General features: G+C 44.5%; 1 protein-coding gene across 2 annotated transcripts in view; it reads right to left on the reverse strand.

Moving 5' to 3' along the window:
* Window positions 1–13,976, reverse strand: part of LOC124551144 — a 94,359-nt gene extending 80,383 nt beyond the window's left edge. The window contains exons 1-3 of one of the 2 annotated variants that reach the window (XM_047126107.1): window positions 13,909–13,974; window positions 13,530–13,754; window positions 6,310–6,363 (exon numbers count right to left, since the gene is read on the reverse strand). In XM_047126107.1, coding sequence (XP_046982063.1) covers window positions 6,310–6,362 — 53 coding nt within the window. In that variant the 5' untranslated portion in view covers window position 6,363; window positions 13,530–13,754; window positions 13,909–13,974. Of the gene's footprint in view, window positions 1–6,309; window positions 6,364–13,529; window positions 13,755–13,908 lie in introns of both variants that reach the window. The other variant, XM_047126108.1, reaches the window with a different exon arrangement.
* Window positions 13,977–23,543: the final 9,567 nt, after the last annotated feature.

The following is a 23,543-nucleotide window of genomic DNA, read 5'->3' on the forward strand; positions in this document are numbered from 1 at the left end:
TACGGGCATTTCTGTGTACAGAAAATGTTCGACTGCTACCCTGGCCAGCACATTCTCCAGATCTCTCACCAATTGAAAACGTCTGGCAATGGTGGTCGAGCAACTGGCTCGTCACAACACGCCAGTCACCACTCTTGATGAACTGTGGTATAGTGTTCAAGCTGCAAGGGCAGCTGTACCTGTACACGCCATCCAAGCTCTGTTTGACTCAATGCCCAGGCGTATCAAGGCCGTTATTACCACCAGAGGTGGTTGTTCTGAGTACTGATTTCTCAGGATCTATGCACCCAAATTGCGTGGAAATGTAATCACATGTCTGTTCTAGTATAATATATTTATCCAATGTATACCCGTTTATCATCTGCATTTCTTCTTGGTGTAGTAATTTTAATGGCCAGTAGTGCATGTGACGTAAATTTGAATTTGGTACGTCTATCCGTTCCTGAGGATATGAGTTCTTAACATTGGGAGAGACAGAACTGACTGACAACAAAGCGGTGCTGTAATGGTTCCATTTTTTACAGACTGAGGCACGGAACCATAATAAAAGGACAAAGATAGTGAAAGCCGCTGTGTACTCCTCCCGAATGGCATCGCAGCGGCTTCTGAACTTAACATTCACCCTCGACAGATGGATCACCGTCACCAGTGTCTCAGCCCCTCACTCCTTGAGACACTGTGTCGAGGTATGGACTCGAACCCAGGACAGTGGAGGAACGCCTGGTGATTATAAACCGTATGCTATCACCACTTCTCGCCTTCCTGGCCAAGTATTTGCTTTGGAAATTTACTCTACCAGAATTTTAGCCAGGCGTCTCTGGGTCGCATGCCATATCGCAACAATGCGATACCGACCTCGTCTACAGGGGTGGGTATGCAGTTACTCTTACTAACAGTCTTTCCTTGTAAAATGTTCTTATGATGGTATCCCAAGGCTGTCTGGCTACGTTAACTACCTGCTGTAAGTACAACAGAGCTTTCGTAAATGTTTTAAAGCAGTGGTCGTCAAATTTTTTGCTTAAGATCCAATACTGACATTGTAGAGCGGTACCTTGGGCCACATAGGAAGGGGTGATGGGTAAAGTGGCCACTCGAAGAGAAATTCAATTTTCAGCAAACCATAGTTAATGATAGTAGCTTACAACTTACACATTTTGAATCTCCATATGTTGTAACACCCCAAATATTTTTAAGTGAAAAACAAAATAACATACTGGAAGTACATGCAATTTTGTTAAGGCCTCATACACTCATGCTCATAAATTACGGGTAATGCTGATACATGGCGAAACAACGCTCAGATGGGCGGTTTGCGGGTTTAAAGTAGGTCAGGGTATGACCATGCGGTGCATTTGACCTGCAGTCGTGGCGCTGGGAGCAGTCCACATACGCACAGATGTGTTGTTGCATGCCAGAGTACGGTGCGCCGGCCGGAGTGGCCGTGCGGTTCTAGGCTCTACAGTCTGGAACTGAGCGACTGCTACGGTCGCAGGTTCGAATCCTGCCTCGGCCATGGATGTTTGTGATGTCCTTAGGTTAGTTAGGTTTAATTAGTTCTAAGTTCTAGGCGACTGATGACCTTAGAAGTTAACTCGCATAGTGCTCAGAGCCATTTGAACCATTTGAGAGTACGGTGCAGCGAGTAAGTGTGCAGACGTTTTCAGACGAAATGATGGTGACTGTGTGTTGAAAAAGGCTCAAAGAACACATTCTGATGACGTTATGAGGGGTAGAATACTAGGGCGACTGGAGGCTGGTCAAACACAGCAGGTCGTAGCACGGACCCTCTGTGTGCTACAAAGTGTGATCTCAAGATTATGGCAACGATTCCAGCAGAAAGGAAACGTGTCCAGGCGCAACATTACGGGACGTCAACAGTGTACAACACCACAAGAAGAACGTATCTCACCATCAGTGCCCGCAGACGGCCACGGAGTGCAGCCACTGGAACAGTTGTCTCCAGACGACTGAACAGACATGGTTTATTCGCCTGGAGACCTTCAAGGTGCATTCCACTGACTCCTGGTCACAGGAGATCCCGTAAATCCTGGTGTCACGAATACAGTACATGGTCATTGGAACAGTAGTCCCAGGTTATGTTCACGGACGAGTCCAGGTATTGTCTGAAAAGTGATTCCCGTCGGGTTTTCATCTGACGTGAACCGGGAACCAGATGCCAAACTGTTAATGTCCTTGAAAGGGACCTGTATGTGTGTCGTGGTTTGATGGTGTGGGGTGGGATTGTGATTTGTGCACGTACACCCCTGCATGTGGAACTGTTACAGGTCAGGTGTATCGGGCCGTCATTTTGCACCAGTATGTCCGCCTTTTCAGGAGTGCAGTGGGTCCCACCTTCTTCCTGTTGGATGATAACTCACGGCCCCACCGAGCCGCCATCGTGGAGGAGTACTACTCCATTCGCCTGATGTCTTCTGCTTCGACATCAGGCGAATGGACTGGCCTCCCTGTTCTCCAGACCTAAACCCCATCGAGCACGTCTGGGATGCTCTCGGTCGACGTATCGCTGCACGTCTTCGAACCCCTACCACACTTCAGGAGCTCCGACAGGCACTGGTGTAAAAATGGGAGGCTATACCCCAGCCGCTGCTCGACCACCTGATCCAGAGTATGCCAACCCGTTGTGCGTGGTGATCATATCCCATACTGATGTCGGGGTACACGTGCAGGAAACAGTGGCGTTTGTAGCACATATGTTTCGGGACGGTTTTCACAGCTTATCACCAATACCTTGGACTTACAGATCTGTGTCGTGTGTGTTCCCTAAGTGCCTGTGCTATTAGCGCCAGTTTTGTGTAGTGCCACGTTGTGTGTTGCCACATTCTGGAATTATCCTTAATTTATGAGCATGAGTGTAGTTACCAATATTCAGTCCCTAGGCGGTACTAGTGGACAGTGCCATTTAAGGGCAACCCATTTTCCTGATTTGGCCAACGGACTTGCCGCCGTGGTAACACCGTAGTTAAGCGCTGCCGGGATGGGCAAGCACTTGGATGGGTGACCGTCCGGTCTGCAGAGCGCTGTTGACAAGCGGGGTGCACCCAGCCCTTGTGAGGCAAATTGAGGAGCTACTTGACTGAGAAGCAGCGGCTCCGGTCACAAAAATTGACAACGGCTGGGAGAACGGTGTGCTGACCACATGCCCCTCCATATCCGCAACCAGTGACGCCCCTGGCCTGAGAGGATGGCACGGGGCCGGTGTGTACCGTTGGGCCATCAGAGGCCTGTTCGGATGGAGAGTTTATTTTTCCTGATTTTCGGGCACATTCCCCAGGCGTCTTCACGCCAACAGGCTGCAGCAGGCGGTTTTCAATCGGAATTTCTATTACACCAAATACAGCACAGACGGTTTTAAACAATATAACTTGATTAATTGTAAATTATCAGAAAGGGAGAGAATGGCGAATAGCTTTGTAGATAAAAGGGTTTATATATAAATTTGAAATTTTGTACTACGCGTGGTTTTTGGAAGTAACTAACTCTTGTAGGAGCGAACATCTTTGGTACTTTAGCCGACGATTAGTGGCACGCCGTGTCGGCTTTAATGATCTAGGGAACAAACTATCGGACTGAAGTAAGTAACAAGGAACTACAGTTGCAGGCCAAAAGACGTTATTTAAACATTAGAATTATTACTCTACGCACAAATGTGGTAAGGCGAATTATGAGAATGACATATTTTAAATCAGGCGACTCAAAGAGAAAAAAGGTTTTGCTAAAAAGTAACGGAACAAGCTTCCCCTGTCAGTCTCAGTGACAACAAAGGTGATATGTATTAGAATTAGTGTGAGCACTTCTCGGTAGGCAGCAGCGCTGTCCAGGGAAAAAAAGAAAAAAATGTAATTTTTCCGCTTTTCCCGTCCTGGTCACTGTACAACACGTTACTCTACTGATCTAAGTATTAATTGGTTACCTACACTACTGGCCATTAAAATTGCTACACCAAGAAGAAATGCAGATGATAAACGGGTATTCATTGGACAAATATATTATACTAGAACTGATATGTGCATAGAACCTGAGAATTCAGTACCCACAACAACCACTTCTGGCCGTATTAACGTCCTTGATACGCCTGGGCATTGAGTCAAACACAGCTTGCGTGGCGTGTACAGGTACAGCTGCCCATGCAGCTTCAACACGATACCACTGCTCATCAAGAGTAGTGACTGGCGTATTGTGACGAGCCAGTTGCTCGGCTACCATTGACCAGACGTTTTCAATTGGTGAGAGATCTGGAGAATGTGCTGCCCAGGGCAGCAGTCGAACATTTTCTGTATCCAGACTTGCAACATGCGGTCGTGCATTATCCTGCTGAAATGTAGGGTTTCGCAGGGATCGAATGAAGGGTAGAGCCACAAGTCGTAACACATCTGAAATGTAACGTCCACTGTTCAAAGTGCCGTCATTACGAACAAGAGGTGACCGAGACGTGTAACCAATGGCACCCCATACCATCACGCCGGGTGATACGCCAGTATGGCGATGACGAATACACGCTTCCAATGTGCGTTCACCGCGATGTCGCCAAACACGGATGCGACCATCATGATGCTGTAAACAGAACCTGGACTCATCCGAAAAAATGACGTTTTGCCATTTGTGCACCCAGGTTCGTCGTTGAGTACACCATCGCAGGCGCTCCTGTCTGCGATGCAGCGTCAAGGGTAACCTCAGCCATGGTCTCCGAGCTGATAGTCCATGCTGCTGCAAACGTCGTCGAACTGTTGGTGCAAATGGTTGTTGTCTTGCAAACGTCCCCATCTGTTCACACAGGGATCGAGACGTGGCTGCACGAATCGTTACAGGCATGCGGATAAGATGCCTGTCATCTCGACTGCTAGTGATACGAGGCCGTTGGGATCCAGCACGGCGTTCCGTATTACCCTCCTGAACCCACCGATTCCATATTCTGCTAACAGTCATTGGATCTCGACCAACGCGAGCAGCAATGTCGCGATACGATAAACCGTAATCGCGGTAGGCTACAATCCGACCTTTATCAAAGTCGGAAACCTCATGGTACGCATTTCTCCTCCTTATACGAGGCATAACAACAACGGTTCACCAGGCAACGTCGGTCAACTGCTGTTTGTGTATGAGAAATCGGTTGGAAACTTTCCTCATGTCAGCACGTTGTAGGTGTCGCCACCGGCGCCAAACTTGTGTGAATGCTCTGAAAAGCTAATCATTTGCATAACACAGCATCTTCTTCCTGTCAGTTAAATTTCGCGTCTGTAACACGTCATCTCCGTGGTGTAGCAATTTTAATGGCCAGTAGTGTACATAAATAAGTGTATTATATGAATCAGTAGTTGCAATGGATGACACTGTGGTGTCACCGCCAGACACCACACTTGCTAGGTGGTAGCCTTTAAATCGGCCGCGTTTCGTTAGTATACGTCGGACCCGCGTGTCGCCACTGTCAGTGGCGTCATTTGCTACAACGTAGCAAGGCGCCATATTTAGTTACTATGAATGTATTCTGAACAGATAATATTGTGAATCATGTACCGTCAAGAGCGACGTTCATCATTAATGGATTAAAGTTAAGTATCAAATGATTGCGTCCGCTTTCTGAATTCTAATTCCTTCTCATGTTCCAGACCTCACGTCAGTATAGCTCTTCCCTCCTCACGCCAGCCTGCGTGAGCTAAAACGCGTGCATTTCGGCCTCCACTAGTAACACGGTGTTGGCTCTTCTGCCAACACAACAGACACGGTCACAAATGTTTACTAAATGATTAGAATGTTTTTTTCATTATACTCACTGCGTTGTATTACAACAGCCTTAGTTTAATTTCTTATTACTTGCTACAAACACGTACGGCAATTGAAGATGACCATCTCTATAATGCGCAGTTGCGAATGCATGCTACTTCCGGTTGACATTTCTGCCATAGCAGTTGATCCTTGCTAGTTGCGCACGCTCGTTAGTTGCCAGCGCTAGAAGGCGAACAATAAAATATTCTTCCTCTGACTGCTCTTAATCATCCAGTAGCCGCGCTGCACACCACTCTGCGGATAACTTTACTTAGCTCACCACCGAATTCACCAATGCCAATTAAAATTAAGCTTATCTACTGCCTCTATAAGCATTTTTGTTCGTTACTGAGCAACAAAAATACACTCTTAACAAGTTCTCACCGTTAGTTGATGTTTACGAATGTGGCTGTTAGTTGCGAGATGGATGTTGTTATAAGATACGGCTGAGAACCGCGGGCCGCACGAATACTTGACTAGGACCGCAGTTCGACTAGCATTTATTTAAAGAATAAACAGAATACTCACTCGTCATTAGTGGACTTAGCCACGGCACTTGTTATATCCAGCAGTCTGGCCATTCTGGAAAATAAAATAAAAAAACGTACATTTAAACAAATAAATGACCAGAGTTCTGTCTCGGGTTTAGTTATTCAGTGACAGTAATGCACAGCATTATAGATAGGATTCCTAACGAGGAGTTGGGCGATACGCTTCTGGTGCATGGATTCACTGAACGTCATGGGAAAGCGGCGCTGAGTTGAGCTGTTCCCACGTTCCACCACTTTTGGATCTGTCTAAAGCACGTCGCATAACTCTGTGTTTTGAGTTCTGTATTTTGGGGACTGAATATGCCAGGTTTTTCCAAGGTATTTGAAGATATTTACACAGAAACAACTGAGGTAACAAACCGAATAAATCATAATTACATTATTACTCCCTAAAGACCCACCGAAGACCAAGTGTCTCTTAAAACAATATTTCCAGAAAATATTTGTAAATAAATTTCGAAATTTTGTCGGTGGAATCAGGTTTATCCTATACTGCTGTGGCTCTGTCTGGTTAAATGGAAAAGAAAGAAAGTGCAATTGGATATACGACCTAATCTCTTTCTGCTCCCTGTCTCTCTCCATCTCCCCCTGCCCCTTTCTTTGTCCATCTCCTCTCCTCCTTTCCCCTCTCTGTTCATCACCTCCTCTCTCTCTCTCTCTCTCTCTCTCTCTCTCTCTCTCTCTCTGTCCATCATCTCCTCACCCCCCCTCTCTCTCTCTATCTTCTCCTCACACCCCCCCTCTCTCTCTCCAACTGCCCCCTCACTCTCCCCCATTTCCTGTCCATCGCCTTGCGGCGGCGCGGTTCCTTTCGTCCTTTTACCTGCACCTACCTGTGAATTCGCTGCAGCAGATCGCCCGTAGGAAAGCTGAGTAGAAACCTACCGTACTGCGACCCACACGAGCCTGCATACAACGTAACTATTCTAAGAATCGGGAGAAGGTCTCAATTTTGAATGAGAGGTTCTTTCGGACATATAGTTCTGGCAATACCGGCCATGACCTCCTTCTTCTGTGCGGATGCACACATATTTCCCGAACTCTTACGGGACTTGGAAAGAATGTCTTCCACGAGTAATGTGTGTGTTGGGGTGGGACACTACGAATGTAGTGTGTGGGCATACAAGGTGAGAATGTGGGTCTCGCGGGAGGCGTGCGCGTGATAGTCCCTGCAGTCGCACTATCCTCTGTGCCCTCGGTGGCTCAGCTGGATAGAGCGTCTGCCACCTAATCAGGAGATCCCAGATTCGAGTCCCGGTCGGGGCACACATTTTCACCTGTCACTGTTGGTATATATCAACGCCCATCAGCAGCTGGAGGTATTAATCTAATTTCATAAACGGATTGACACATCGAAATGAAATTTTTGCAAATGATAGCATGCAAAGAGGCGAGTATTGTGCGGTATGGTTATTATGCAAAATTTCAATATGTACTGTGTTATTCCACCATAACTATAATGTAATTTTTAAGGGTCATCGACAGCTGGCTAAACGAAAAATGCTATCGGTTTTGGAGCAACATAAGTGAGATCATTTCACGTTTATTTTGTACCGAGGATGTACTTTTTCGTAAGATGCTGGTCTTACTTTCCCTCAGTTCCTCACTTAATAAACCACTGTTTCAGAATTCTCTCGAAATTGTGTCGGCACAAAATATTAGCGAGGTGAGACTGTGAAAATCCGGTTCAGCTTTGGCAAAAGAAGCAAATTTTAAAATGGTAAATGTGTCTGTTTTACTCAAAATTTCGCCACTCATGACACTTCTCTGAAAATTACAAATCATTAACAAGCCAGGCGAAAAGAAATCGCTGCATTTTCGGTGGAATTCTTTTTAGCTACTAACCGAAGCAGAGGTGACAGATCTTTTTGAGTGGTCACCATGCAAGTGTGGACGTGAAGGGACCGCACTTAATATCTACATAAAATGTGAGTATAGGCTTTAATTAGAACGGGACTTCCCTTCAGCGCTCGGAATTTCCCCTACAGCGCCCGCCCACAGCCCCCACTACTACCCCTCTCCCCATGCATGCCCTGCCCTCTGCGCATCTACCGGCCACAGTATTCAGCATGCACTGTACTCTATGGGGAGGTTGAGGTAATATTCACATTCACACATTATTACCTTGATTTCACAGTTGCTCCTACAACGTTGGCTTGATAAGTATGGTTAAAAAAAAAAAACCAGAAAAATGTTTGTTTCGTAAACAGTTCCCCTTACTTATTTACGTAGTCTCCTTTGTGGGATGTACTGTTGGTCCAGTGATCCTGCAGCTTTTTAATCTCATAGAAAAAAATTCTGCCAGACTCTGCAAAATACTCGTTGACTGCAACTATCACTTCCTCATATGATGATAATTTCTTCCCAGCAAGCCGAAGTTTCAAGGTTGGGAGTAGGAAGACGTCACTTGAGCGCATATATGCTGAAAAGGGCGGATCAGGAACCAATTCAAATCCCAATTCACACACTTTCATCATTGTGTGAGTAGGTGCCTTATCCTGGTAAAAGAACATATTTTTAAGTCCCCACTTGGTCTTTTATCGATCAACCCAATCTTCAAACGATCCAACAAAGAAGCATAACAGGGTCCAGTAATGATTCAGTCTTCTTCCAAGTAATTTACGAAGATTATTGCTTGAGAATCCCAAAAAACAGTGGCCATCACGTTATCAGCTAAAAAAGCGATCTTTGCCTTATTCAGTGCACTTTCACCAGCCTTTGTCCATTGCTTTGACTGCCATTTTTACTCTTGTGTGTTTTGACAGATTCAGTCACAAATTGATGCAAACAGTCTTGCGGACTGCGGTTAAAAATCACGAGTCCTTGTTTTGAAATGTTGTGCGCTCCTGGTCGAATATGAGCAATTGTGGCACCCTCCCCGCATACAGCTTCTTCGTAGCCAATTTTCCTTGTAGGATATTATGCACTCAGTCGTTTGAGACGCCTGCAGTTTCAGCAATCTCACTAATTTTTATTCGATAGTCTTGCATTACCACATCTGCATCTACATGGATACACTGTAAATCACATTTAAGTACCTGACAGAGTGTTCATCGGAACACCTTTACAATTCTCTGTTATTCCAGTCAAGTATTGAGCGCGGAAAAAACGAACACATATATCTTTCCGTGCGAGCTGTGATTTCCCTTATTTTATTATGGTGATCGTTTCTCCCTATGTAGGTAAGCGTCGGCAAAATATTTTCGCATTCGGAGGAGAAAGTTGGTGATTGAAATTTCGTGAGAAGATTCTTTTAATAAAGTCCTTCCCAAATCCTGTACCATTTCAGTGACACTCTCCCCCCTATTTCGCCATAATACAAAACCTGCTGCCCTTCTTTGAACTTTTTCGATGTACTCCGTCTGTCCTATCTGGTAAAGATCCCATACCGCGCAACAGTATTCTAAAAGAGGACGGACAAGCGAAGTCTCGGCAGTCTATTACTAGATCGGTTAAATTTTATAAGTGTCCTGCTAATAGACCGCAGTCTTTGGTTAGCCTTCTCCACAATATTTTATGTTGTTCGTAATTGTATTTGCTAGATATTTAGTTGAATTTACGGCCTTTAGATTTAACTAATTTGTCGTGTAATCGAAGTTTAACGGATTCCTTTTAGTACTCATGCTAATGACCTCACACCCTTCGTTAATTAGGAGCAATTGCCAATTTTTTTACCACACATATACCTTTCCAAATATTTTTGCAATGTGTTTGGTCATCTGATGACTTTACTAGTCGATATACGACAGCATCATCTGCAAACAACCTAACACTGCTGCTCACATTGTCGTTTATATAGATAATGAACAGCAAAGGGTCTATAACTCTACCTCGGAGAACGGCAGAAATCACTGCTGTCTTACTGGATGACATCCCATCAGTTACTACGGACTATGCCCTCTCTGGCACAAATTCACGAATCTAGTCACGTAACTGAGACGATATTCCATATGCGCACAATTTCACTACAAGCCGCTTGTGTGGTACAGTGTTTAGCCTTCCGGAAATTGAGAAATACGAAATCAGTTTGAAATCCCTTGTCAATAGCACTCAATACTTCGTGCGAGTAAAGAGCTAGTTGTGTTTCACAGCTTTATAAATCCATGTTGACTGCGTATCAATAGACCGTTTTCTCCGAGGTAATTCACAATGTATGAACGCAATATATGTTTCAAAATCATGCTGCATGTCGACGTTAATGATATGGACCTGTAATCTAATGGGTTACTTCTACTACCTTTCTTGAATATTGGTGTGACCTGTGCAACCTTCCAGTCTTTGGGTACGGATCTTTCGTCGAGCGAACGGTTGTATATGATTGTTAAGTGTGGAGCTATTGTTATCAGCATACTCTGAAAGGAATCTAACTGGTATACAATCTGAACCGGAAGACTTGCTTTTGTTAAGTGACTTAAGTTGCTTCATTACTCCAAGAATATCTTCTCCTACGTTACTCATGTTGGCAGTTGTTCTTGATTCTAAGTTTGGAATATTTACTTCGTCTTCTTTGGTGAAGGAATTTCGGAAGGCTGTGTTTAGTAACTCACTGTCTTCGATATTATCTCCATTGCTATCACGCAGATAAGGCATTGATTGTGTCTTGCCGCTGACATACTTCACATACGACCAGAATCTCTTTGCATTTTCATCAGGGTTTCGAGACAAAGTTTCGTTGTGGAAACTGTGGTGTCACCGCCAGACACCACACTTGCTAGGTGGTAGCATTTAAATCGGCCGCGGTCCATTAGTATACGTCGGACCCGCGTGTCGCCACTGTCAGTGATTGCAGACCGAGCGCCACCACACGGCAGGTCTAGAGAGACTTCCTAGCACTCGCCCCAGTTGTACAGCCGACTTAGCCAGAGATGGATCACTGACAAATACGCTCTCATTTGCCGAGACGATAGTTAGCATAGCCTTCAGCTACGTCATTTGCTACGACCTAGCAAGGCGCCATAGCATTTGATAATTAATATTGTGAAGCATGTACAGTAACGAGAGATGTTCTACAATTGTGGATTAAAGTTAAGTATTACATCAACTACGTACTTTATTTGCTACTATTAATTCCCTTAACTGTTCCAGACCTCACGCCAGTCAGCGTGTAATTAAACGCGTGCATTTCGGCCTCCTCTAGCAACACAGTGTTGGCTCTTCTGCCAACACTTCAGAAACTATTACAAGCATCTCGCATTGAAGTCCGAGCTAAATTTCGAGCTTCTGTAAAAGATTTCCAATCTTGGAGATTTTGGGTCCGTTTAAATTTGACATGTGTTATGATCCGTTTTGTGTACTAAGAAGGATCAGCTTCGTTGTTTGTTAATTTATTTGGTATAAATAATATAATATAATAAACAACACCAACAAATCTTTATCTATGTAGGAGACGAGATACTGGCAGAAGTAAAGCTGTGAGGGCGGGGCGTGAGTCGTGCTTGGGTAGCTCAGATGGTAGAGCACTTGCCCGTGAGGGGCAAAGGTCCCGAGTTCGAGTCTCGGTCCGGCACACAGATTTAACCTGCCAGGAAGTTTCATATCAGCGCACACTATGCTGCAGAGTGAAAATCTCATTCAGCTTCTGTGAAGTTTGGAAGGTAGGAGACGAGATACTGACAGCAGCAGTACGGCTGTGAGGACGGGGCGTGAGTCGTGATTGGGTAGCTCAGATGGTAGAACACTTGCCCGCGAAAGGCAATGGTCCCGAGTTCGAGTGTCGGTCCGGCACACAGTTTTAATCTGCCAGTAAGCTTCGGCTACTACAGCTTGATTGTGACTGCTTTTAAAATTTTGATATAATTCCCGTTTTGTTCTACATGATATCCTTATCTCACTAGTCAGCCACCTGGGCCGCCTATTACTGCTAGTAGCCCATTTAGAACGGAAAGAGCATGAGAAATGTGTTATTGGCACTATAAACATCCCACTACTCTTGTTCCCTGACAAGGTTTAAATATCTCTCTATTGCTGTTGGATTAACTTTGTTTCAGGAACTGGTGCATAATGTCTCCCTTACAGCAGTTAGTACAGTAACTTTTACATTTTCTTACCTATAGTTTTATTATCGTTTGATGGCTAAGTGTCGAATTTTCAGCCATATAACCTGCATATAGCAAGCACACTATTGCAGTGTCGAATATGAAAATATTGTTCTTTCTTCGGTTACACGATTAATACGCACTTTTTCTGAAAGGTAATTCACCATGAACACAGTTCTTATTTTAGAATTTCTGTACCAGCTGCGACAATGCGGTTTTTACATCTTCTCCAGGCAGATAAAAATAAAAATGCAATGGATCTCTTACCACCAACGTCTGCAATTTCAGTCACTTGGTGAAGTGCTCGCTTGTTCATAAAATTTCAGTTTTAACAGTGACAGATAACATTTCCAGCTGTGATTGTCCTTTACAAAAAGAAAACAGTCCCTGACTGCTGACAAATCTCTTAGTCAAAACAAATTAACAATGCCTGTTTATGTTTTTCCCTCAATCCAAATGCAAAAGAAGTTAATGAATGTCAACTGCAATGGTTCGAGCACAAAATAATTTTCAGAACAGCAGAGATCAGAAAACAAAACAAAAACTTTACCTTATAACAACCGTAGAGTTTACAATATACAAGAAGTCCTCACACACGTTTCTTAACATAGCGTAAACTATAACATTTGCTTGAGATAGCTGACTTGGAAATAAATTACTAAAATTTATGTTCCATTATTAATAACATACAGAAAACCAGCTGAGAACGTATCCAGCCTTTGCAAACTGCTATAAACATCTGCGATTCTCTGGTTTTCCGCCAAAACAAACTCAATGATCTCTGCTTGGAACGTATCTACGTTACAGACGCCATTTTGACGGCTGCGTGTAGCACCGCCACCTATGGGATATTCATGAAACCATAGGGGCTGAAGCGGGAATATTCTGCGATGTCCCACAACAAATTCAGCATTTTTGCAACCGAAATTGGCAAAAAAAGTGTTGCATTACTTACTGAACGACCCTCGAAGTCCCAACTGACGATTTTTGTCTAAAGCAGAACCTGACTCTCCTTCAAAATAATCGATTGCTATACCCTACACACTTCGATAACAATTCTGGTTTCGAAACATTTTCAGCTCCTTTCTCGGCAGGCGCCATCCTTTCTACATACGCAACACAAATAGGTTCAAGAGTATACCAAAAGTCTTTATTGTCTTACCTTCGCCTTTATTTAAAGGCCCGTTGTTGCTGATCCTTTACCAGTCCAGAATCTGCTGTCCTTTTCAATTTTTTACGCCGCATTACAGCTGATATCTTGTTTCCTCTGATCGGGAAGATTTGTGTAGCTGCGATTCTCGACAAAGGAGCTGCACTCGCAGAAACTCTCACGTACAAGCACGTTAATATTGTACGCACCGAAAGTTGTCCATCTGTCTCAAATTTCCTGAAACCGTTGTTTATAATACCGAAATTTTTCCTTTCAGACCACATGCGCAAAAATTTTCGACAGACCAGTATTTGCCTCTGATAATGTTAGAGCAACACCTCACTCTTTGCCAGAAGCACGTTAGATAAATGGAAATGTAACAAATTCTTACCGTCGATGTATGCAATCGCAGCCTGTTAGCAGAATTCCTGCCTATTGACGAATCTACAGTTCAAACGGTAACTGATGCTCATCGACTTGTGAGAGAGATTGCGATAACGTATAATCAAATGATGCGCTAAGGCGCTTATCAGAACGTGTGTGAGCTCGAAACCCACACACAACATGGTGGGATAAGGTAGCTGCAGATATGGATAACATTTATCTTATTTGCGCTGTCAAGTAATCTACCGGAGAGAAATTTCACTCAAAACAGTCGATGTACTTAGCCAACACCCGTTGCCACGTATCATAAAGCAACAATTTTTCTTGCCTTTGTAGCGGATCAGACACTTCACGAATATTATAGCGTTCGTAAAAAGCGTTTCATTACTGTCTCTTTAGAACACTGGTTCCCAAGCTTTCTTACAAGGGAACCTCCCCATCGCACCCCCCTCAGATTTAGGTATAAATTGACACGGTGGATAGGCCTTGAAAAACTGAACACAGATCAATCGAGAAAACAGGAAGAAGTTGTGTGGAACTATGAAAAAATAAGCAATATATACAAACTGAGTAGTCCTTGCGCAACATAGGCAACATCAACGACAACGTGGTCTGAAGAGTGCCGTGGTCCCGTGGTTGGAGTGAACAGCTGCGAAACGAGAGGACTTTGGTTTGAGTCTTCCCTCGAGTGAAAAGTTTACTTTCTTTATTTTCGCAAAGTTACGATCTGTCCGTTCATTCATTGACGTCTCTGTTCACTGTAATAAGTTTAGTGTCTGTGTTTTGCGACCGCACCGCAAAACCGTGCGATTAGTAGACGAAATGACGTGCCTCTCCCATAGGAACCGAAAACATTTGATCGCAAGGTCATAGGTCAACCGATTCCTCCACAGGAAAAGACGTCTGATATATTCTATACGACACTGGTGACGGCATGTGCGTCACATGACAGGAATATGTTGTCGACCCACCTAACTTGCACACCTGGCGAATGGGTAAAAAGATTCTTCTACCTTGCCCGATTTAGGTTTTCTTGTGGATGTGATAATCACTCCCAAAAAGTGATGAAAACATAAGAGTTTGTCACGTAAACTGCAACAAATGAAAGCAACAGTTTCACAGTCGCACAGTTTTCCCTGTGCTCTGTCAAAACATATGTTTATCACGTTTTCAAATGCTTCCGTGTGTAGACCGTCAAATCCTGCATATGTCCAAGCAAATCTGAACATGTCGTGGAATTTTGGAGAGCGAAGTTGATTATGTGTGAGTGCCTGAACTTTGAAAATTGTCTGTAAACAAAAAATTAAACTTTTCACTCGAGAGAAGACTTGAACCAAGGACCTTTTCTTCCGCAGCTGCTCACGTTAACTGCGGGACCACGGCGCTCGTAAGCTCATATTCTCCTTGATGTTGCCTACTTTGCGCATGGACTACTCAGTTTGTATATTTTGCTTATTTTTTTCATAGTTCCACACAACTTCTCCTGTTTTCTCGATTGATCTGTGTTCAGTTTTTCAAGGCCTATCCCTGTGCCATCTTATAACTAAATCTGAGGGGGGTGCGATGGGGAGGTTCCCTTGTTAGACCATTACCGGACAGTACAACCAGATATTAGCTACCCCCCCGCCCCCCCCCCCCCCCCGCCCCGCCCCTTTTCCCTGCCATCATCACCATGTAAGTGCCTAACTAAACTTTATAATAAAAGGGAATTTTCTTCGAAAACTTTTATTTTTAAAATGATGGAAGATAAATAATATCTAGCTTTTGTGGGTGTTTTACTAAACCACGAACTACGGACTCAATGTGGCAATTACTGCTGTTTGTTTTTAACAACATTTTTTGCTGAACGATGAAGCAATTCTCAGTGTGTAGCGAGTGTCACCTATAATTCTTTCGCAGAAAAGAAATCTAACACTCCACATTGATGCTAGACACTAGTTCAGAAACATGCATCTGCCCCAGTCCTCTTCCCAGTGAGACTTGCTTCACCCATCGCAGTTTCTCCATTTCGAATCAGCCGTGTCAAAATGTATGCACTGTACCTACTATTTTGCGAATCACTTGATTACCTTTCTCCTTACTCCTGAACTGTCAGAAACTGGAAGATTTCTGGCTGACAGTGCCCTGTCCCTGACCAGTCCCAGTAATATTAACACCAATAATAATAATGATAATAGTAACAATAATAATAATGTGTAGGTACTACAGCAGTATACTAAGCATCACATAGATACTCTTGTGATGTAAGGTAAATTAGTTCATTTACTCTTGTGAAATGAATAAGCAAGCAGTTTGTGGCTTATTCTGGAAACTACCTATAACTCTGAGAAGTCATTCTCACGTGAGATTTGAGCGTATGTAATGCATATATCTCAACTTTATTCTTACAGATGCATTATACAAAGCAAAAAGTATGTGTGTTGTCGCTGGACTGTGTAATCAATAATACAGTCTTGCAGAATAGTAATGATCTTTGAAAAACAATTATTTTCATGACGGGAACACATTTGAATCCTTTTATTTTTTCCCCTCAGAAAATTTCATTTTACCCGTCAGGGTGTAATTACCCCCAGAGTGGGCCGAGCGGTTCTAGGCGCTACAGTCTGGAACCACGCGACCGCTACGGTCGCAGTTTCGAATCCTGCCTCGGGCATTGACGTGTGTGATGTCCTTAGGTTAGTTAGGTTTTAAGTAGTTCTAAGTTCTAGGGGACTGATGACCAAAGAAGTTAAGTCCCATAGTGCTCAGAGCCATTTGAACCATTTAGTCACCCCCAGGGTGGAAACTACTGCTCTAGAGTCTAGAGCAAGACGCCATATTTACAAGATTTGATACGTAGGGCATCCGCAGTAGAGATGCACAATAATTAACTTAGAGAGATCTGATTCAGTTGTACTAATTATTTATTCAAACCGCGACCAGTTACGGGATTTTAAAATCCCATCTTCAGGTGTACGAAATTATTTAATTGGGAACGCATAACATGCAGTCTGCTGCTCGACGGCGGACAGTCTCCGCCAACATGCAGTGACTGGACCGACTGAATGTTGTTGTTGTTGTTGTGGTCTTCAGTCCTGAGACTGGTTTGATGTAGCTCTCCATGTTACTCTATCCTGTGCAAGCTTCTTCATCTTCCAGTACCTACTGCAGCCTACATCCTTCTGAATCTGCTTAGTGTATCAACTCTTGGTCTACAATTATCACCATCCACGCTGCCCTCCAGTACTAAACTGGTGATCCCTTGATGCCTCAGAACATGTCTTACCTACCGATCCCTTCTTCTAGTCAAGTTGTGCCACAAACTTCACTTCTCCCCAATCCTATTCAATACATCCTCGTTAGTTATGTGATCTACCCATCTATTCTTCAGCATTCTTCTGTTGCACCACATTTCGAAAGCTTCTATTCTCTTCTTGTTTAAACTATTTATCGTCCATGTTTCACTTCCATACATGGCTACACTCCATACAAATACTTTCAGAAACAACTTCCTGACATTTAAATCTATACTCGATGTTAACAATTTTTTTTTCTTCAGAAACGCTTTCCTTGGCATAGCCATTCTACATTTTATATCCTCTCTACTTCGACCATCATCAGTTATTTTGCTCTCCAAATAGCAAAACTCCTTTACTACTTTAAGTGTCTCATTTCTTAATCTAATTCCCTCAGCATCACCCGACTTAATTCGACTACATTCCATTATCCTCGTTTTACTTTTGTTGATGTTCATCTTCTACCCTCCTTTCAAGACACTGTCCATTCCGTTCACCTGCTCTTACAAGTCCTTTGCTGTCTCTGACAGAATTACAATGTCATCGGCGAACCTCAAATTTTTCATTTCTTCTCCATGGATTTTAACACCCACTCCGAATTTTTATTTTGTTTCCTTTACTGCTTCCCTTTCATGCCCCTCGACTCTTATAACTGCCATCTGGTTTCTGTACAAATTGTAAATAGCCTTTCGCTAATTGTATTTTACCCCTGCCACCTTCAGAATTTGAAAGAGTGTATTCCAGTCAACATTGTCAAAAGCTTTCTCTAAGTCTACAAATGCTAGAAACGTAGGTTAGCCTTTCCTTCATCTTCCTTCTAAGATAAGTCATAGGGTCAGTATTGCCTCACGTGTTCCAACATTTCTATGGAATCCAAACTGATCTTCCTCGAGGTCGGCTTCTATCAGTTTTTCCATTCGTCTGTAAAGAATTCGCGTTAGTATTTTGCAGCTGTGACTTGTTAAACTGATAGTTCGGTAATTTTCACATCTGTCAACACCTGATTTCTTTGGGATTAGTATTATAATATTCGTCTTGAAGCCTGAGGGTATTTCGCCTGTCTCATACATCTTGCTCACCAGATGGTAGAGTTTTGTCAGGACTGGCTCTCCCAAGTTATGTGCTACATGTTATGTGCTACAAAATTCAATACTTTCGTACACCTATAGACAGAATTTTGAAGTTCAGAAGCCGGTCGTGGTTTGAATAAATAATTGGGTATAACTGAAGCGGATCTGGCCGAGCGGTTTTAGGCCCTACAGTCTGGAACCGCGAGACCGCTACGGTCGCAGGTTAGAATCTTGCCTCGGGCATGGATGTGTGTGATGTCCTTAGGTTGGTTAGGTTTAAGTAGTTCTAAGTTCTAGGGGACTGAGGACCTCAGCAGTTAAGTCCCATAGCTCTCAGAGCCATTTTTGAACTGAAGCGGATCTCTGTAAATTAATAATCATGACATACACTCATGCTCATAAATTAACGATAACGCTGATACATGGTGAAACAACTCTCTGGTGGGCGGTTTGCGGGTTTAAATCATCTCGGGGTATGACCATGCGGTTCATTTGACCTGTAGTCGTCGCACGGTGGCGCTGGCAGCAGTCTACATACGCATAGGTGTGTTTGTGCATGTCAGAGTACAGTGCAGCGAGAAAGTGTGCAGACGTTTTCAGACGTGCTAATGGTGGCTGTGTGTTGAAAATGGCTCAAAGAACACATACTGGTGACGTTATGAGGGGTAGAATACTAGGGCGGCTGGAGGCTGGTCAAACACAGCAGATCGTGGCACGGGTCCTCCGTGCGCCATAAAGTGTGATCTCAAGATTATGGCAACGATTTCAGCAGACAGGAAACGTGTCCAGGCGCTACAGTACGGGACGTCCACAGTGTACAACACCACAAGAAGACCGATATCTCACTACCAGTGCCAGTGTACGGCCACGGAGTACTGATGGTAGCCTTGCTCGGGACCTTACCGCAGTCACTGGAACAGTTGTCTCCAGAAAAACAGTCTACAGACGACTGAACAAACATGGTTTATTAGCCCAGAGACCTTCAAAGTGTATTCCACCGACCACTGGTCACAGGAGAGCCCGTAAAGCCTGTTGTCAAGAACACAGTACATGGTCATTGGAACAGTGGTCCCAGGTTAAGTTCACAGACGAGTCCAGGTATAGTCTGAACAGTGATTCCCACCGGGTTTCATCTGGCGTGAATCAGGAACCAGATACCAACCCATTAATGTCCATGAAAGGGACCTGTGTGGAGGTCGTGGTTTGATGGTGTGGGGTGGGATTATGATTGGTGCACGTACACCCCTGCATGTCATTGACAGAGGATCTGTAACAGGTCACATGTTTCGAGACGTCTTTTTGCACCAGTACGTCCGCCTTTTCAGGGGTTCAGTCGGTCCCACCTTCCTCCTGATGGATGATAACGCACGGCCCCACAGAGCTGCCATCGTACAGGAATAACTTGAAACAGAAGATATCAGGCAAATGGAATGGCCTGCCTGTTCTCCAGAGCTAAACCCCATCGAGCATGTCTGGGATGCTCTCAGTCGACGTATCGCTGCACGTCTTCAAACCCCTAGGACACTTCAGGAGCTCCGACAGGCACTGGTGCAGAATGGGAGGCTATAATCCAGCAGTTGCTCGATCCCCTGATCCAGAGTATGCCAACCCGTTGTGCGGCCTGTGTACGTGTGCATGGTGATCATATCCCATATCGATATCTGGGTATATGCGCGGGAGTCAGTGACGTGTTTTAGCACATGTGTTTCGGGACGGTTTTCTCAACTTATCACCAATACCGTGGACTTACAGACCTGTGTCGTGTGTGTTCCCTATGTCCCTACGCTATCAGCACCAGTTTTTTGTAGTGCCACGTTGTGTGGCACCAAATTCTGCAATTATCAAAGAAATGGCTCAAATGGCTCTGAGCACTATGGGACTTAACTTCTGAGGTCATCAGTCCCCTAGAACCTAGAACTACTTAAACATAACTAACCTAAGGACATCACACACATCCATGCCCGAGGCAGGATTTGAACCTGCGACCGTAGCGGTCACGCGGTTCCAGACTGAAGCGCCTAGAATCGCACGGCCACATCGGCTGGCTCTGCAATTATGCTTAATTTATGACCATGAGTCTATTTAATACACACGATATTTTACCGACCTGGCAGTGTGTTCTTCGAGACTGCCGAAGACACCGAAAAAAAATTTTGCGTTCTACTTCTCAATATTTTCCTCATTCGAATCAGAATAAAATTCGAAGGTACTGTGCTCTGAAATGATTTTAAAGACACAGAGTTTGACTTAGTTATGAAGTGCAGATCGAGTGCAGCCAACAATATTCGCCATAATTTGGCAGACTAGTTCGTCGGTTGTACTGCAGAACGCTAATGGCACTACTCTCGAATTTAAGGTTGGAAAAATTGTGCCAATCATAGAATCTATAGCTCGTTGTTGTCGTTTAGTGAGGAAGGAACTGCAGCATAATGAGTCAGATATAGACGTTTCTCGGTAAATGGCTTGCTAAAGATTAACAAGAATTTTTACGTGTTCTTACCTATGACTTTGTTATCCTGTGAAGGCCTGATGTCGAATTTTCCGATATACACAGAGATGACGAAAGTCATGGGATACCTCCTAATACTATGTCGGATCTCCGTAGTGCAGGAACTCGGCGCTGGATGGGCTCAGCAGGTCGTTTGAAGTCCCCTGCAGAAATATTGAGCAATGCTGCCTCTGTACCTGTCCATATTTCCGAAAGTGTTCCCCGTGCAGGATGTGAGGCACGAATCGACCTCTCGATTGTGTCCCACAAATTCTCATGGAATCGACTAATGTCGAGCAATCTGGATGGCCAAATCATTCTCTCGAATTGTCCAGAATGTTCTACTAACCAATCATGAACAATTATTGTGTCCCAGTGCCACGGCGCATTGTCATCCATAAAAATTCCACCGTTGTTTATGAACATGAACTCCATGAATGGCTGCAAATGGTCTAAAAGTAGCTGAAAATAGCCATTTTCAGTCAATGATCGGGTCAGTTGGATCAAAAGACCCAGTACATTCCATGTAAACACGCCCACACTGTGGGGCTGGTCCCGGTGGAAGTTCGAGTCCTCCCTTGGGCATGGGTGTGTGTGTTTGTCCTTAGGATAATTTAGGTGACGTAGTGTGTAAGTTGAGGGACTGATGAACTTAGCAGTTAAGTCCTGTAAGATTTCACACACATTCGAACATTTTGAACACCCACACCGTTATGGAGCCACAAACAACTCGCGCAGTGCCCCGTTGACAACTTGGGTTCATGGCTTAGTGGGATCCGCACCAATCTCGGACCATACCATCAGCTCTTACCAACTCAAGTCGGGGCTCATTTGACCAGACCACGGTTCTGAAGTCGTCCGGGGACCAACCGATATGGTCACGAGCCACGGACAGGCGCTGTAGTGTTGGCAAAGGCACTCGCGTCTGTCGTCTGTTGTCATAGCGCATTAACGCCAAATTTCACTGCACTGGCCTAACGGATACTTTCATCGTACGCCCCACATTGATACCTAAGGCTATTCCACGCAGTGTTACTTGTCTGTTGGCACTCGGTCGTTAACTGAAGCCCGTCGGCCACTGTGTAGTCCGTGGTGAGAGGTGATGCCTGAAACTTGGTATTCTCGCCACACTCTTGTGTCTAGCTCCAACTACCATTCCACGGTCGAAATCTGTTACTTCCCATCGTGCTGCCATAATCAAAGCTTTTCACATTAATCACCCGAGTACGAACGAAGTCTCCGCCAATGCACTGCACTTTTATTTACATCTACGTCTACATCTACTCGGCAATCCACCATACGGTGCGTGGCGGAGGGTACCTCGTACCACAACAAGCATCTTCTCTCCCTGTTCCAGCCGGCCGAAGTGGCCGTGCGGTTAAAGGCGCTGCAGTCTGGAACCGCAAGACCACTACGGTCGCAGGTTCGAATCCTGCCTCGGGCATGGATGTTTGTGATGTCCTTAGGTTAGTTAGGTTTAACTAGTTCTAAGTTCTAGGGGACTAATGACCTCAGCAGTTGAGTCCCATAGTGCTCAGAGCCATTTTTCCCTGTTCCACTCCCAAACAGAACGAGGGAAAAATGGCTGCCTACATGCCTCTGTACGAGCCCGAATCTCTTTTATGTCTCGTGGTCTTATCGTGGCGTGTTTATCTTCTGCCGTTAGGTCAGACGACAGAAATGCCACTTGCACGCTTAGAGTAGCAGATTGACGGTGACCAACTTTAAACAGAACTTGATTAATTTTCACACACATTTATTAAAATAATAACAAGCATAAAAATTACTTAACTTGGTTCTGGATGCTATTTACAATTGACAATCTGAAGTTCCTGCGGTATTGGTCCATTAATCTTAGTCTCACATATATCTCTGATACTTGACAAAAGTGTCTATACATTTATCTTCATGGCTATGTACAGGAATATCATAATCTTATTAGGCGCAGATTGAAACTTGACTATAGACTGGTACAGACAAATGTAGAACTCGTACTGACTGGTACAGACTAATGCAGACTGACTAATTGGAGGTCTGTACACTCGTTATAATACCTCGTGCATTCGGGTATCACTGCGCGAGTGTGATCTGCGAGGAGAAAAGGTTCTACGTTAGCAGAAATCTCATTGGCTGCGTTACATATTAATACGCGGATCGGCGGAAGCAGAATTTGGTCCGTCTCTATGGCAGCGCCATCTCGTAGTGCGGAGACGGACGAGCGCTGCACCTGCACTGTTGTGCTTAGCGGGGCGCGCTCTAGTGGGAAAGTTGTGTACGCGCTGACTACGCGGAACTGTGTACACAACAGAATCAACGCCCCAAGCGAAAGGGTGGTTTCATACACGTCCATCATGCCACCCCCTGAGGCCTTTCCGTCTCGGTTCTTAGTGGTCGTCTGTCTGAATTGTTTCCCCTCGGCTACCCACAAGAAAACCGCGTGATTTCAACGCTCAGCGTCGCAGTCCTCACCTCCATTGCAGAAGCGTCAAAAGAAGGGCTGCAAAGTTGTTAAGTGAGATGTGACGTCCTTCTTATCGTGTGACGCATCCACGGTGGCGTTGTGCGGAGTTGCGGTGAAATTCTGTGACAGCGTGACACCATTAACGTACCCTACAGCTCACATGAACTTCTCAGCTGGGGCCTAGTTTTCAACCTCGCCGAGCCCGAGCCGACTTCGTTGGCCGCATGCTTTTGCGCCATTATAGACGAAGTTCGTAGGCACCTCTGAGCTGAATTGTCGCCGGGGGAGACAATGGTGAGTGAGTTATCATTTAATTGCGTCGCACAGTTTAGAAAGTGGCATCTACAG

This window comes from Schistocerca americana, chromosome 9, assembly GCF_021461395.2.
Source record: "Schistocerca americana isolate TAMUIC-IGC-003095 chromosome 9, iqSchAmer2.1, whole genome shotgun sequence".
Taxonomy (NCBI): Eukaryota; Metazoa; Arthropoda; class Insecta; order Orthoptera; family Acrididae; genus Schistocerca; species Schistocerca americana.